General features: G+C 41.2%; 1 protein-coding gene across 7 annotated transcripts in view; it reads right to left on the reverse strand.

The window, feature by feature from the left end:
• The window catches only part of LOC126383770 (protein FAM131B-like), a 97,628-nt gene that overhangs the window by 2,980 nt on the left and 77,537 nt on the right, over positions 1-17,111 (reverse strand). For 5 of the 7 annotated variants that reach the window (XM_050034435.1, XM_050034433.1, XM_050034432.1 and 2 more), the window contains 6 exons: positions 15,761-15,979; positions 12,397-12,537; positions 7,506-7,661; positions 7,244-7,422; positions 3,084-3,218; positions 2,017-2,148 (listed from right to left, as the gene is read on the reverse strand). In XM_050034435.1, the coding sequence (XP_049890392.1) occupies positions 2,017-2,148; positions 3,084-3,218; positions 7,244-7,422; positions 7,506-7,661; positions 12,397-12,537; positions 15,761-15,965 (948 nt within the window). In that variant the 5' untranslated portion in view covers positions 15,966-15,979. The remainder of the gene's footprint in view (positions 1-2,016; positions 2,149-3,083; positions 3,219-7,243; positions 7,423-7,505; positions 7,662-12,396; positions 12,538-15,760; positions 15,980-17,111) is intronic. The other 2 variants (XM_050034431.1, XM_050034434.1) reach the window with 2 other exon arrangements.

A 17,111-nucleotide genomic window follows, 5' to 3' on the forward strand; every position in this document is an offset into this window, starting at 1 on the left:
AGAAAAAGCCACCTCTAGGGGCCGTCCACACCGAGAGGTGTATAAAAAGATAAATCACTTTTCTATAATACATCAATGATATTTCAATGGAATAAATTACTTATTGACTTATTCATACTTCAAAAACAGCATCAATAAGTGATTAACATAGGGGGGATCAAAATAAAATAAAAACATAAAATAAAAATCAACCAGCCACCCTCCTCCCCTGACAAGTCCCTTCATAAGTAAAGAACAGTCCCTTCATAAGTAAAGAACAGTCTTTAAAGTGTGGTGAGGTTTATGGACCGTTACCTGCCACAGAGAGAGAAATGTGAACGGCTCGTTTCTCCTCTGACACGCCACATACCTGCGTGCCGCTACGGCTCGGCTGTCCAGGTACTACTGGGCAGTCATGACGCCAACGAAAGAGGAAATTAGGCTACTGGACCTGGAGTCAGACTTCTCTGTCGCCGCCGGTAAGCCGTTATTTTGCACCGCAGAGCCGCCGTAGGATATTTGACAGCCGTATTCCTGTCTGTGACCCCCGTTCAACCCACAACCAGCAGGATTCGCCTTTCGTTTCTGCTGCTGGTTGAAATCTGTACTCACACAGCGTGCTGAATGATTTATTTTGCTGGCACAAAACTATTTTTAGTCGCAAATGCGAGTAAAATGCTCGCACGTAGAGCTCTGTGGAAAACAAATCACTGCCGACAAGTAAAAAGACATGAATAATAACTTTCACTGCTCAAAGATACTCACGTCTCTGGAAAACAAGCCACTACAGCAGCATATTGAGTGCCAGGTGGCCAGCGCGCGCCATTAAGCCCTTTTCACACAGAGCGCGCAAAGCGCAGACCTCCGCCGACGAACCCATTCATTGTGTATGTACTACTGCCAGCGCGCGCCATTATTGGACGGCGCATGGACACTCACAGAAAAGTGCCGCAAGAAAAAAAAAAAGAAAAGAAAGAAAGTCAGATTAAATATTCCTGCCGCAACAATTTTAAGACCTTTGAGTAATGAATTTAAGACCAATTTAAGACATTTCTAATGAATTTAAGACATTTTTAGGCCTTACTTTTAGATACATGAATTTAAGACTTTGTAAGACTTTTCAAGGATCCGCGGATACCCTGGTGTCTGTGCTTCAGCTACAAAAGAGCCTCCGCTTGCCCTCTATTCACATCAGTGCTAAACAGGTGTAGGCTGTGTTGAAGGCGAGCATACCTGATGCATCTTTGGAAATAATTTTGGCTGATGAGCATGTCACAGTTCAGGACGATTAATACAAGCCTCATCATGAACTGTCTTGATATCTGCCTTCAGAGACTCCAGTGCATCAACACATTATTTAACAGCCTCAGCCGCAGCTATGCCTTATTTTTAAACTGTTTGCCTGAAATGATGTTGCACATGATGTAATAAACGATACCCAGGGCCAAGATCCACCTGCAATGTGTCCCTCTGATGTTAAATAGGAAAGTGGTGCATTAAGTTGTTTCTGGAGCAGTGCAGGAGTTTGTTCTACTTTTACTCTTTGATTACTTCCATGAGTTTTCCTGCATTGAAATTCTGACCAATTAGAGAGCAGTCTTTTCGCGCGTGGCAAATTATGGTATGCTTATAAATGCTGCCAAGTCAACACAAACCAAACTCAAGGCAAAATGCGACATCGTAACAGTTTGGTCCCTAATTATGACACAAGCAAACGTGTGAAAACGCTAATGATGGCCAAATGAAGCCTCATGAAGATTTTCTTCATTTTATGAGCCCACTAGATGGCACTATTTCTTCAACAAAAAGTTGAAAGCACACTGACTTGCCATTCTTTAAGTCTCTCTCTCTCTTTAAACCAAGAGCGCCATCTAGTGAACTTATAAAATAAAGAAAATGCTTCATGAGGCTTCATTTGGCCATCACTAGAAAACGCCCTTTATCCAATCTCATTGATGCATCAGTTTTTAGGACTCTGGGATTGTGGCAGAAACCACAACCAAAGAGATTCGAACTGCTTCAGTTAAAAAAACTCACCTTTGTCAGCTCCTCCTCCTCCTCCTCATGCTGCTCAGGGATGCCTCCAGACTCCGACTCCTCCCCGACTGTCTCCACAACTCCTCCGACCATGTCAGCCATTTGTCCACTCAGCTGCCCAACAATCTCCACCTGCAATCAGTTACGTTTACTGATTTAAGTAATTGTCTTTAGTTAGATTTGTTAGATCACAGACTTACATCAACCCTTCAATTTCAGTTCCTGGTAACAGTCACAGAAAGAAAGAAAGAAAGAAAGAAAGAAAGAAAGAAAGAGACAGGAAGGAAGAAAGAAAGGAAGGAAGGAGGGAAGGAAAGAAGGAAGGTGGAAAAGCAGAGAGTGATTTCCCATGTCCTGACCCCAGCTTGATTTCCCTATGCAGGACATCAGAGACAAGACAGATACTTAGGTATGTACAACACACAGATGCTGAATCCAAATGCCTAGAGTTGTGAACTTGCGGACTTCACAGCATGCTACTCTGAAGACCAGGCAGATTGTCCTTTGTCAAAATTCATCAGGTCCGCTAAAGGCTGTCATGCAGACTTTTGGCAGTGCTCCATGCAGACATTCAGCCTGTCTCCTACCTTGCCGACTTGCCTGGCAGTTTCTCCCATCATTCACTGCACTACAGATGTGTGCTAAATATGCCTGCTGATATAAACAAAGCCAAAACAAATTAGCCAAGATGAGTGTCAAACATGATGGAAAAAAGGCTATTCCTGTGCAGAACATTAACATTAAGTTGATATTACGATGATTAGTGCAGTATTGTCACCTCTGAAGACATGGGCTTGAGAAATGAGATCAAAGAAGAAAAACCTTGGCTTCCTATAATAACAAAAAATTATTTAAGGTATAAGACATGCTGTCATTGTTATGATGATTGTAGTCTCACTCACTCTGTAACAATAACTAAATGGAGGTGCCTGTCCTGTTTGCCTGTAGCTGTATATACAGTCACACACCCCTGTGCCCTTGTAAAACTCCGTCAGAATATATTAAAACACCGTCTAGTCCGCAAAGTCTGTAATCCGACCATTTGGATTCAGCAGGGGAGCGCCTACGTGGTGTGGCTCAACCTGCGCAGCTCCCCACAGGTCAGCTAGCCGAGGGTGGGTGGGAGGGCCGAGACTGTGGATGGTGCTGTTGGGAGTGGCTTGGAGGGAAGGGGAGGCACTATGTAGCCTTTGCTCCATAGACTGTAGTCAGAGATAGGAAAGGAAGGACAGAGAATTAATGAGGATTTACAGTAAAATAAGCTTACAGGAATACTTCACCCCTCAAATGATCATCTGTTTATCACTTACTTGCCCCGTGTTACTTGAAATTTGTGAGGAAAACTTTGCTTTTCTCACATGCCTCCACGGTGAAAAAAAAGAATCCAGAAAAGGAGAATAATAATTATTATTATTATCATTATTATCATTGTTGCTGCCATGTTCCGCAAGGTAAAATTCTTGTTTTTGTCAGTGGAGTCTGGCTTTAAAGACAGCATAGATAAGTTACACTTTTAGTTCAGTTCCCTGTTTGTCTGTTTGGGAAGCACTGAGCATATGACTGAATAAATGAGTCTTGGATTATATTGCACAAGTTGTGTGAGAGTTTAACGATGTCTTGATATAGTTTTACTGTTGGTAAACATGGACCCCTATCACTTCAATTCATTTAAAATGCTCTCCTTTTGGGGATTCTTTGTTCATCGTGGAGGCATGCAGGAAAAACAAAGTATTCATCACAAATTCAACATAACATGGAATGAGTAATTGATACACAAAGGATCATGTTGTGGGTGAAGTTTTCCTTTAATATATTTTCAAGGGGCTGATTTGGGTGTTGATTCAAAACAATGACTCAACAGTTCTTTGGCCAGTGGCCACATCTCTTGATTTTAAATCTTTTGTTTTTCCATGGAATAAAAATATCATCACCCACAAGAGATTTGAACACACCACAGCCCCACAGCTCCTGACATTTTCAGCTTCTTCGGTGTAATGGACAACAATGCCTCAGTCAGACACTGCATCACAACACATTTCAGCTAGGGAGGTTGGAAAAGCTTCATCATGCCAAAACAAATGACAAAGCAGTTATATTCTTGTAGTATTTAGCAGTCTTTACAGGAGATTCTATGGAGGGATACTTTGCTAGTTTTTTTTCACTTCCTTCCCGTCACTGATTATGGTCTGCATCTCCTCTGAAAACCCTCTTAAATATGAGTCAGAGATGATGCTGTAGGGAACAGTGGGGAGATGTCTCTGGCACCTATGCTCAGAAAATTGACTGACTGATTGAAAAGCTTTATTATAAATGTAATGTAATCTATTCAATAGTCTCCTTCAGAAGGGAAGCCATATAATACACACAGTAAAGCTAACAAGCTCATTTCTATTGTGGTTTCGGATCAGTACACCTTTTCTGAGACACAGTCTCTGACCTTTTCAAGTTATTATTTCATAACCCTCAGTCACTTAATGAGCTCTGAGATGTACCAATGCGAGAGCAGCCAGCAAAGCCGAAAAAGTCTTTGTGTGTCACAGTTCATCATGACTCACTACATTTGCAGAATACCTCCCAGCAGCCTGAGAGCTGGAAGTTGGCGGCTGATTTACACCAATAAAAGCCGCACAGACCCAACGTGGAGCCAGATTACAGGAGGTGAGGCCTGTCATTGAAACGTGACTTTTTATTGTTTCCACCAGTTGCAGCATGTTAGTATTGGTGCCAACAACAGAGACAAAAGAGCCGGCAACCCTGTGTCCTGAGAACTGCTTTATATGTTAGACCAGGATGTTTCCCCTAACCTCACCTCACTTTAAGTTTCTTTAACATAACCATAAAAACCTTAATCATAAATTGGTTTCTGAGTAGTCCCACTCACTGGGTGTAGACTGTGGCTATAAACCTGCCATTAGCTGGCTATTCAACCTGGCATTCTCCTTGCCTTCCCCTCCCTGTGAGTTACAATTTTCAAAATCCCCATCTCTACGGGAAACAACAACATCCTCCGAGTTAACAACCTACACACTGAAAATGACACGCTTTGACAAAGACTTGGCTCTTGCAGTAAAACATGCCTGCTGTGTTCTTTCCACAATGAGAAAAGCAACATGTGAACGCACCTCAAAAAAGCCCAGGCTCTTTATTTTTTCTGACTAATCAAGTAATCATTTAGTTTATAAAATGTCCAAAAATTGTGAAATGTGCTCATCACAATTTCCCAGAACCCAAAGTGACATCTTTTTTTCTTCTTCTTTTATTTAACCAACAAAACCCAAAGACTCTTCGGTTGCTATCACAAATAACAACACAAAGCAGCAAATTCTCATATTTAAGAAACTGGAACCAGTACATGCTTGATCATTTGTGCTTGAAAATTTGCTTAAATTATTAATTGATTATCAAAGTTGTTGACAGTTATTTTTCTTAGGAAAAACAGTAAAAAAAAAAAAAACATAGACAATTTACATTTTACGTACTTTCAATCAGATTTAATAAGCTGCTCTGCAGAGCTGCTCACATCATTTTTGACATTTTGGCATGACAAGGCTTTTTAACCTGAGAGATGCAGTCGCTCACTGTATTGTTGTTTTCCATTATTGAAGAAGCTTAAAAGCAAATCTGTGCCTTCAGCTAAATGCGAACATAATGATTATTATGTTTACCATCTTGGTTTAGCATGTCAGCATGCTAAACTTAGCTTATTAGCACCAGTAGAAACACAGCTGACACTGATGGGGATAGAGTGATGCAGAGGCAATGTTTTTTTTGTAGGACAACCCTATAGTTAGTAACATCGCTATGGTTCCCTAAACAAAAAGCCAATGGGATTTTTCCATTGGATTTTGGATTATTGCCAAAAATAAGTTCTGTGGCAAACACAAGTTTATGATACTTACATATTTTGCTCAGCAACATTATCTTCACAAATGAACACCACTTTGTGATTTTTGAATTGTAAATGCAATTAACAGAAGTAAAAAGCTCACGTTAGGCTGTATACAAACAACACCACGGTTACATAAGCTCAATGCCACCACAACAACAACACTGTGAAGCTCTGCTAATGATGATGATGCTTTGTAGTTTCATTTAGCCACTTTTTAGCAACCGCCTTTTTATGAGGATGAATAAGATGAGACTGACGCTCTATGCTCTAATGTTAGTAGTATTGAAGTTTTTACATCCTTGTGAGACCCAAACTTTTGTTTGGTATGCTTTTTTAATTTCTCCTAGCTATTTGGGATCAGTAGGACCTGATGAGTATGAAAAACTAAATACTTTCAACAATAGTAAAGTCCATGATAATAAAGTCCCAATGTCTTCAAATGACTACTTTGTAATTAATAGTGTCTTAGCTTGTTATCATTGCTAAAATTGGTCAGATTGCATATCAATGGCATATCAAACTACAAACGTTACTTATCACAAAGTTCAACCATTAAATGTGATCAGGTTTGTATCTTGTCCACTTTTGTGTCGGGGTTGGCTGCAGACTGACTTAGCAAAGATGGCTGCCATCTTGTTTTTACATGGATTAGTGTATTTAGCTGTTGCTAGCTATATGAAGTTTAAGGTCCAGTTAACCCAAAATGTAATGTCCTCATATGAGGACACAGGATCTTAGGTGGACATGGTGGGGGAGGGGTTACGATAAGAATGGCTCCACTGCGTCAGTGAGCCATGATTTTTAGCCTGCCTGAAAAATCATGGACACAAAAATGGTGAAAGAGTTTAATGGCCCAACTCCACAATGCAGTACTGTATAGTTTGCAATCTTTTTATTATAGTATTTGACATGTGTAATTTGTTTAAAAATACATCACTGATATATCTTTACCTGGACTTAAAGCTTTTGTTAACCACAAACCTTATTTCAGGCATCTAACCAAAAACCCAATTAAAAAACCCAAGATGACGTATTATTTTATAGAAATTACCTTTGTAAACAAAATTTGAGACACAGTTGGTGCTGGAGCTATTACTGAAACTTTCTATGGATACAGTCCAGTAGCAGTACTATTAATCTGTTTCTTAAGTTAATGATCTTTATTGTATGTATGTATGCAGTGCTAGTAATTTAGCACTACTGATATGCTGCCTCTCAAGTAGCTGTTTGGTCAAATTTAGATTCCCAGCTGTTGTTGCTAGACCTCATCTTGCTTGTTGTTAGTGCCAGAGTTGTTAGTAACACACTGAATAAATGAACAGTCGTAGTACCACCTACCTGTTGTTGTTGTTGTTGGTACTGCAGAAGCTGCTGCTGCTGGTACTGGTGAAGTTGTTGGAGCTGTTGGAGTTGGCTCTGCTGCTGCAGGGCGAGATGAGCGTGGTGCTGCTGAAGGTAACCTCCTACCGTCCCCTCGAAGCCCTCACCAGGTGTTCCCCCTGCTCCACTGCTGCCACCTGGAGCAACGAGAAAACACTTAGCGCTCAGAGAGACAGTCTGGTGTTTAGAGGCAGAGCAAGAGAAGAGATTCAGTCCCCACCTGGAGCCATGATATAGGAGCCTGCAGCAGGAGAGGCCACGCCCGAGGGCTGGCTGGTGATTGGGTCCCAGGCGTCAGAAGATGACAGGCAGTACAGGCCCTGTGAGACATAGGTGTGAGGCCAGACATCCGCCGAGGAGTGGTGGAGCACTTGGTCTGTATGGGAAAACACAGACAGGTGGGGGAAGTGAGACAAAGGAGACTGCACTTTTTTGTCTCTCTGACCCTCTCCTCTCTAGCTGTTTCTTGGCCATCTCTCCTTGATAATGCACTGGGAATTTCAGCACTACCGCTTCCAGATTTACTGTTCCTCTTGCTGCCAGCTGCCTTCTCCTTTCCCACGGTATTTCCCCTGTCCCGTGGACAAGCACCAACATTCCCTTTTGCTATAGTGTTTTGCATCTTGCAGACTGTAAGGAGAATATATTCGCTGACTTTGACAAAACGTGTATTGGATTACAATCACAGACTCCACCTTTAAACCAAAAAGAAGTTCTCCACAATAACATTCTGCAGAGGAATTTCAAAGATGTCTCTTGTCACTTTTAGATTCAATTTAAAAACTTTTCACTAATTTTCTTCTTGTTCAATCAAAATCAAGAATTCGAAATGGGCATGTTTTTAGTTTTTAGATAATAAATGTTACCCTGGAAATCCAGAGTTCTCGCGAGCGCACAATTTGAATTTGCTCAGCGAGTCACTCTGGCAATCAGTAATGATGCTCATTACCTATGCCCATGAAACTGAGCTGCACCAATCACATCGGTGTATCTGATATAGGCGGGCCAGAGGCGAGCTAAACAGATGACGACAGCGCTGCGACGACGAAGTCCGGAATCAGTCAGTAAACATTGCAAGATGGCTACGGATGAACACCAGTTGTTTGAAACGGCTTTGGCCGCTACAATGAACGAGTTAGACTTGGCTTTTTCTCTAAAAGAGGAACGGAAGATGGCACTCGAATCTTTCCTTTGCAAGAAGGACATTTTTGCTGTTTGATGACCGGATACGGCAAGAGTCTAATCTACCAGTTAGCTCCGCTGGTAGCTAAGCGTATATGTTACCCCGTGTATTATTCTGATTGGTCGTAGTGTTATCCAATTGCATGCAGTGATATTTACAAACGCATGCTTGGTGCCGCCCCTCGAGTTGGACCATTTTCATTACTCATGGCCAGACCCTAAATCGTTCTAGATTTGGGTCTGGATTTCCAGGCTAAATAAATGACATTAGATGACAAAAAACTTAATTAATTCAATCAAATGTAGATCTAATGAGAGTTTAGCAAAACTAAGTTTAAAGTGAGAAAATCCACATTTAAAATTAAACAAAACTCTGTTGCACAATTAAAAACCAATCTCTGTTTAGTAAATGCAAGTTTATGGATGTAAACCAATTTAAAATAGAGTTTGATCAATATGGAGGTGCTCGCTTACCCAAATCAAAATAAAATGAAAAAATTAATTGCACAATATCAGGACCTAGTAAGTAGGCTGTAAAAGAGGAAATGAGCTGTCAACATTAGGCTGCTCTGTATTCCTTTATGAAACTTTATTGTGTTTGCTAGCTAGCTAAAATATCGTTTTTTTTTCCACCAACATGGCACTGGTTCTGTTCTGGTTTACGCATCTAATTTTAAACCGTTCAGAGCATTTTGACCAAATACAAACTGGTTCAGAACCTGAAAAGTTGGTTCTCTGCTGGAACCAAAAAATGAATTTTCCTTGACCTAAAGTGCGGCATGACGACATGAGTGGGCGTTTTATATTCTACAGGTTGGAAAGAAGGGGTGGAGAATGCAACAATGGAGATATCAAGTGAGAAAGTGGTTTACCGGATAGCACCAAGGTTCCAAGAATCCTGAACAGAACCGAAGATCACCAGAACCAGAGCTAGTATGTGGGAAAAGGGGTATTGGTAAGCCCAACGATACTCATGATGCCTCAAAAGATAAGCTCTGATTTCTCCTCTTTTGAGAAAAGCCGGTTTGTTAAATTAATCGAGCACTATAGTCAGAAAATAGAAGAGAAAAAATGGACAACAGCACAGGCAAATAGATACTGTCTGGCAGTGGTATGCAGACACTTTTCTTTCTTTTACTGTCATGTTTTATAGTTGTTCCAATCTTTCCTTTCAGCTCCATTACAGTTTCCTTGCTGAACTAATATCTAAGAGAAATCCAGCAGCATGAAAGAACTCAGTTGGGTTGACAGTAAGACAGTAAATAAAGAAAATCAGTGTTTCTCCAATACTGTTGGACCAGTAAGAGACGGCCCGCCAGCTGCTAATGTGTGCTCACCTTTTTTTCTGGTAACTTAAGATCCAGACATTCAGGAGGTTTTTACCAGGAGACAAATTATCTGCAGAGGTCTCTTCCTCTCCAAAACAAACAGACCGGGTGATTTAAATCGGTAAAAACACGGAATGAAGCCGTTTCATGTGTTGAGGCTAACTATGGTGGCCAACATGAAACAGGAATGGCCCCATCTTGAGCCAGTGTATAAAAACATACACATATTGCATATAAAAACAGTCAATTAAAAAGGGAAATAGAAATTGAGAATGATAGTGGTAATAAAATACAGTAACATAAAATAAAAGCAGGCTCAATACATTGCATCTAAGAGCACTTCATACACAGTCATTATCGTTAACATTTGTGTAGCTGCCTAAGCTATACGGCCAAGGGTCCAGGCCGTGATGGCCTATATCACTCCTGCTATTCCTTGCCACCAAAAAGTGCTCTTAGACAACATTTAAGTTTAATTTCAAAAACCGGCTCTGTCAGAGATTTCAGCTAGGATCTCTTGTCCCTGGCTCTGAACCATCTTGAATTTGGTTGGTCGGGTCTGTTTTTAATGTATAGCCCTGAATCCTACACATTGGACCTTTAATGAGAGGTTTAAATTTAATCTTTCTTAATTTTAAGATAGTTGATGCGTTTTAAAATACGCAGCGCATATTTTCGAAATGAAATGGCAGAGAGCAGAACATCCACCTGAAGACGACCAGGATCTGACATTACCACTAAAGAAACAACGGTTGTTGGCGAAGAAGTTGTCGGATAAAGAAAGGGACAGAACTCGGATTGACAATGGCCTTGCATTTCCAAGGTGGAGAGCACTGCGAGAGCTAAAGGGGCTACAATTTGACTCGGAGCTAGCTCTTCTTCTCCTGGACAGATAAGTAACAACATAAAGTCAAATGTCTGTTTTAATTAGTGTTACAGTAACGTTGGGACATGTTGCTATGTCGATTCAATTAAATTTAATGTTACAATCGTAGCATGGGTTAATGTCCGGAGCTTGAGTTATTAGCGGCTCTGTCCCAGTAATGGGTCAGGCGTTTCGGTTGTGTTAGGTGAGTAGCCCGGCAGCCCAGCTAACATTTATAATTAGCATTGTAAAATGTAGCCCGGCGTGGTGTTGGAGAGCAGAGGTAGAGGGAGGAGTGGCTCATGACACACTTTGTTTTGCTCTACAGGCAGTGCACAACAGCGAACCTAGCGGTGAAACAATTTCGCTTATTGCCCCTTTAAATCTGCCCTCAGACCTCGAGCTGTTCATTTAGTCATTAGCAGCGTAGTTAAGATGCTCTTCTGAACCAAACACAGAGATAAACTTGACCTCATCCCGAAGCAACAAACTGTAATAACTTTAATAAGAGTATGAATAGCTGATCTGCAGCAGTGTTGTTATTAGAGAGAACACCAACTCCACACACTGTGGAGGAGAAACATCCCCTCAGTCCTAATGCTGATATCAAGAAGCGTTTTAATCGTCGCTCTGTGTGTGGGTTTGTGGGTGTGGGTGTGTGTGTACTGTACATGTGTGTTGGTTTTGCATGCTAGATAAAGCACAGAGCAGAGCCCATATGGTGTTGTTAATGAGAGCAGGGCTAAGTCCTTGTGCTAACCTACAGGCTCCCTCAGGGTTTGGACAGCGCTCTGCTTTGCTTAACAGCAGCAACAACTAAAAAAGAAGCAGTTCACAGTGTTGTCACTCTGTAAAGTGAACACACAAGTCCAGGTTTCAAATGGCTTCTGTTTTATTTTAGACAACCAGAAAAAAAGACAGACTTAGCTGCAGAATTGTTTTGCTTAGGTTTGTATGAAGTTATTTGGCTGTTCCTGTGAGGTCAGACAGGGTTTCCTAATCTTGCCTGAGCAATTTGCTCTCTTCCCTTCCTTTCTTTGTATTTTATCATCCTCTGTGCAACTAAACTGAACAGACATCTTACCACCTGAGGCTCAAACCACAAATCAGGATATGAGTTTGTTTCCCCAAACTGTTTTTGTTTTATTCAATCAAGTGTAAATCTCATAACTCTGCTTTTCGTGCCGTTCATTTCCTCATTTGAATACAGCTCGTCTTCCAGATTTTGGCTGAATTCTCTGACCGAGGCTCTCACGACTCTCCATCAGAGTGTGTTCTGATATTTCAGAAATGACAGGCTGTCATCTGGATTCGTCATTTGAAAGTTTTTGAGTAAGTGCCCGGTAGCAGTGAAAGGCAGAAATGTGCAGCTGTGTGCCTGCCCTCCAAAAGTCCTTTACAGCTGGTCGGCAGAATAACTGACTTGGCTGTTTTTAGTTTCCAACTGGGCTCTAATTTTCCCAAACTGTCCATCTATGCACAGTGCAAAACCTAATATTTTACTGTGTGGTCAAAGAGTGAGTGGGAAGTGTTTAGAGCTGTTACACTTGGGAACATTTGAAGTCCACAGTGAGATCACAGTATCTGTAGTTAGGCTTCAGTGTGTTTAATGAGTACAACTACACAAATCCTCCTTCTTATTTTAAACCTCTAAGTGTAGCTTTATGACAGTTCTAGTGCCTTCGACTCTTGTAGTCGTGTAGTAGCTATTTGCAGAAAGGATTAAACTGCAGTACCTCTGCTGGTGATGCTCTCCTGGTTGACCTCACTGAGGTGAGCAACGCTGCCCTGGTTGGAGCCGGCTCCCATACTCTCCCCATCCATCGAGTTCCAGCCGAACAAAGTCGCCTCAGATATTGCAAACTGCTGCATGATGCCTGAGGAGGAAGTTAGAGTAGTGTCAGTGCTGGCTGAGGCTGGTAGCAATTTCATCGATTCAATGACCGACAATCATCGATTCAAAGTGAAAACATTGATCTACACCATCATAAATCTTCATTTTATTAATTCCCATGGAACATCTGTGTCACCACCAAAAAGTGTCTGGCAGATAATGACAAGCCGCCAAGAAAAAGACAATAAGGATATTTACTCCTCTCTTGCAAATAGATAGGAGAAAAGATGGTTTAACAGACATAGCACATGCCACCTGCAAACAATGCTGTCATAATATTCAATATTCTGGAAACAGGACGAACCTGGCCGGGCTTCTCACTCTGCTAAATTGTTGGTCACATTATGGTAATATTAGCTGCTCTGTTACAACAATGTTCGGCTGAAAAACATGCACGCACTCTGAACTTTAACTGTGCTATTCTGTTGGAAGATGCAGTGACTTTAACCGGCACTTAGTAAAAAACATGTATAAATAATACATGTCACTTGTTAAGCTATGAATAGAGAAAAAGCCAGCTGCCACTAGCTAACTAATGCAATGCAAAAGTCCAATGTGACTGGTTTAGGGCGACATATTGGCAGAACTGGAATATAATATTCATAACTATGTTTTCATTAGTGTATAATCATCTGAAACCAAGAATCAGCGTGTTTTCCTTATCGTAGAGTGAGCTGTTTTTATCCACCTACAGTGTGGGTCCTCTTCCACTGAGTCCACTACGTTGTTTCTACAGCAGCCCAGACTGAACAAATCAAACACTGGCTGTAGATAAGGCCTTGTGCGTACTCTTGTTAGCCACTGTGGTTCTCCTTCATGCTTGGCACACAGGAGAAGTTACAGTTAGTTGCAACCTGGAACTAGTGATGGCCAAATGAAGCCTCATGAAGTATTTTCTTTATTTTATGAGCCCACTAGATGGCACTCTTGGTTTAAAAAGGGAGGCTCAAAGAATGGCAATTCAATGTGCTTTCAACCTTTTGTTGAAAAAAAGCGCCATCTAGTGGGCTCATAAAATAAAGAAAATGCTTCATGAGGATTCATTTGGCCATCACTACCTGCAACATCACTGCTAGAGCCATTAACGGCTCATTTATACTAAACGTTAGTTAAGCATACCAACACGGATGGAGCCCTCTGTCCATAATCTGTGTATATTTTGTTCGTATTAGTGCACATTTTCTGAAAGCTTGCGGATTCCTACATAACAGAGCAGTACCACTGGAGATTGTGGGGGCAGCGTAGCTTAGTGCAAGTGAGATACAACCATGTGACACGACAAAGACATTTTAAAAATGGTGAATCCAAACAAATTGCTAATATATAGAGAAAAGAATTTGTTCACGTGTCGCAATGTATGTAATGGCCTCATAGACAACCGCTGCCTCCATTTAAGTGTACATTATTATGATATTCTCCATCTTTGCCATGTTTGTGGTCTGAAACTTCTGACTCTGTCCTCCAGTGCCATCTACTGGACGTATCAATGCCAACATAAAGGACACATGGAAGTTTGTGAGCAGTGATAGTCTGAAAGAAATGTATCTATTTTCCAGGGGCGATTGCTCTGAGACAACAAGGGAGGCTGAACTTCCCCTAAAATTTCATAGAAGAAATTGTCAAATATGCACTATTGAATTTACATTAAAATAAGAATTTACATTGCATTAAACATGCGCTAGGATGCGTTTCACATCATGACGATGATGTTCAAACGTCAGCTGTTTATCACCAGTTTTCAAACGCGACCTCCCTGTCATACAGTCTCGTGTCAGCACGGTGGACATGGAGCCCCCATGAATTCCTATGAGACAGCGTTGAGCAGGTTTTTTTCATGCAGCAAAGCGAGACGGTCATTGGATAAATGCGACAAAATTGTCACTGTCAGGGAGGCTCAGCTTCCCTGGGCCCTAATGGAGCGGTAGGCGGGAGAGGACGCTCGCTGTATGCATGATGATTGGAGGAATTGTCTACAAGGCTGAACCCCTTTGTGATTGACAGCGCTTCACATTTCGAGCTCAGTCCCATGCAGATATTTGATATTTGTCTTCTGACAGAGTGCCATCCAGAGTTCCTTATTTCCATAAGCGATATAGCTCATTTTCACCATTTGTACACAGTTCAGGTGTTTAAACCCATCTGAAAATCTTTGAGGTGTGTTTTGCTGTGGTTCTATGGCATGAGTGTGGTTGAAAAACGGCTTCAATTAAATCTTCCTTACTTCCAACTTCCTGCCTCGCTACAATATGACAAATTTTATGATGTAAATTTAAAGTGAGCTGCCCCTGTTTGAAAGACCAGCAGCCGCCACTGCTATTTTCGAATGTAAAGGGAGTATGAATAAACCATAGATCCCACATGCTAGACCTTCAATCTAATAATGGTAATTAACAAAACAGTTGTTTTGTCTACAAACCTTGACAGTTATTATTGAGCTAAATTTTACACTTGTTTTTACCATTTACTAATGTGCTGTTTTGTTTTTTTTAAAAGGAAAAAAAAAGGGATGGCAGCTTCTCCTGCAACTCACTGCATTAAATGGGCAGATGGTATCGTCTCATATTGTTCTCAGGCCTCTGAATTGAACTAAATGGAATTTAAATCATATTGTGGCAAACCTTGTATCACTGCCAAAAGAGATAGATAAGATGAAACTAGTGATTTACACCCCTAGCTGTGGTGCAGTAGTACTGGTATTAGTAATTTTATTTTGCTAAACCACAATTAAAGATACAGAGCATAAAACAAATCCCTGTCCCAGCTTTGCTAACACAGACAGAAGTTAATTAGGGATGAGGCAATGCAGGAGAATACAGAGTGTTTGTTCCAAGCGGGAAATCTGTAAATGCTGCAGACAAATAAATGTGTATAAATGATCACAACATTTTAATTTGACTTTGTTAGATGTATCAGATGGGACAGAACCAGTTAGATTCCCCAAACTTCAGTGAAGAAACATGGTTTACCAGCAGGTAGTAACATTAATTATAAAGAAAAAGACACCAGGGAGAGTCTTCCTTGTGATAAATTAAAGTATTTCAACTTTTTTATTATTATTTGAGCGATCTGAAATGTCAAACCATGCAGATTACTGGTGTAAAACGCAGATAAACTCAGCATGAGCAGGACTTGTTTTCTAATATGTTGTATTCATACCTCTCTGACAGTTTAGCTCTTGGACATTCAGTACTCAGATGGACCCTCACCTGCAGCAAAGCGAGCCTCCTTCTCGCCATCACTGAGGTCGCTGTAAGCGTCGTTCTCCATCCTCCTCTCCTTTTCCCTCTGCAGGTTGGTGTGTCCCGCGCTCCCCATGGGCCCCGCGGATGGTTTGCCCCAGCTCTGCCACTCTATCATGTGGGCAACGCGACCCTGGGCCATGGCGGTGGGCTTGGTCACTTTGTCCTTCATGGAGCGAGTCACACCTAAAGCAGGTATGTGGGCAGCAGCAGGGGCACATTCACACACACACAACACACAGCAGACACACACACAAACACTGTCAGAACTACTTCTGGTTTCTGCAGTTGATGACACCTCCAACTGAGGCTCAAGGGGGGGGTTGGGGGGAGGGGGGTAGAATGATAATGAGAAACTGTGTTATGTTGTAGGGAAACTGTTTAATACGTTAAAGTATAATAAATAATGCCAGTGGGGTAATAAATGTCGGGTATGAATGTTTTCAGAGTGACTGAGGATGAGAACATGGCAACGACCTTGCAGCTACTTTGCATTAAAATGTATTAAAAATGTATTAAAATACATTTAGTAGTCTCTAAATCATAATGGATTTACACTTTCAAATTTCATGTCTTCTTACAAATCATTCTTCAAGGTGGATTCGCTGAGCACATTTTGTCTTTTTGAGCAACAATCTGCTCCATTTTCACGCTTTCACATCTGCTCAGAGCAACCTCTGTCTCACTGAATGAGCCCTCCAGCTGCAGTAGTTTAGTTTATCTGTCTGTGGAACCTTTAAAGGGACGGTTTGTCCCAAATCAAAAATACATATTTTTCCTCTTACTTGTAGTGCTATTGTTTTGGTGTGAGTTGCAGAGTGTTGGAGATATCTACAATAGAGATTACTGCCTTCTCTCTAGTGTAATGGAACAAGATGGTACAAAGCTCCACAAAGTATATTTTAAAAACTCATCAGCAATGTCTGTTTCCAGGAATAATTACCCAATCACCAGACAGTACGGTCACATTATACATTTCTGCAAACCATGGATACATTACATTTGTACACTATATTGTAGCAGATATGTTGACACTTGACATTTCTACATGACACTAAAGTGAAGGAGACGTTAGGTTTAGGCACAAAAAAACCAAAACAAAAAAAAACGCCTTTGCTTAAAACACCGGTTCTCTGGCTCAGATGCCGCTGGGAAACGCATTGATGTGTGTGTGAAAAACCCCCAGGTTCAATTCTGCAAACACTGGTGGAAATGCTGCAAAAGTACACACAGTAGCCAAATTTTTCCATGAATGTTGGGCCATTTTGCCGGCATGCTGCGAGCGTTTAGACACACAGAGCCGGACTGGCGAGTTGAT

This window comes from Epinephelus moara, chromosome 22 (genome assembly GCF_006386435.1).
Source record: "Epinephelus moara isolate mb chromosome 22, YSFRI_EMoa_1.0, whole genome shotgun sequence".
In the NCBI taxonomy this organism is placed as follows: domain Eukaryota; kingdom Metazoa; phylum Chordata; class Actinopteri; order Perciformes; family Serranidae; genus Epinephelus; species Epinephelus moara.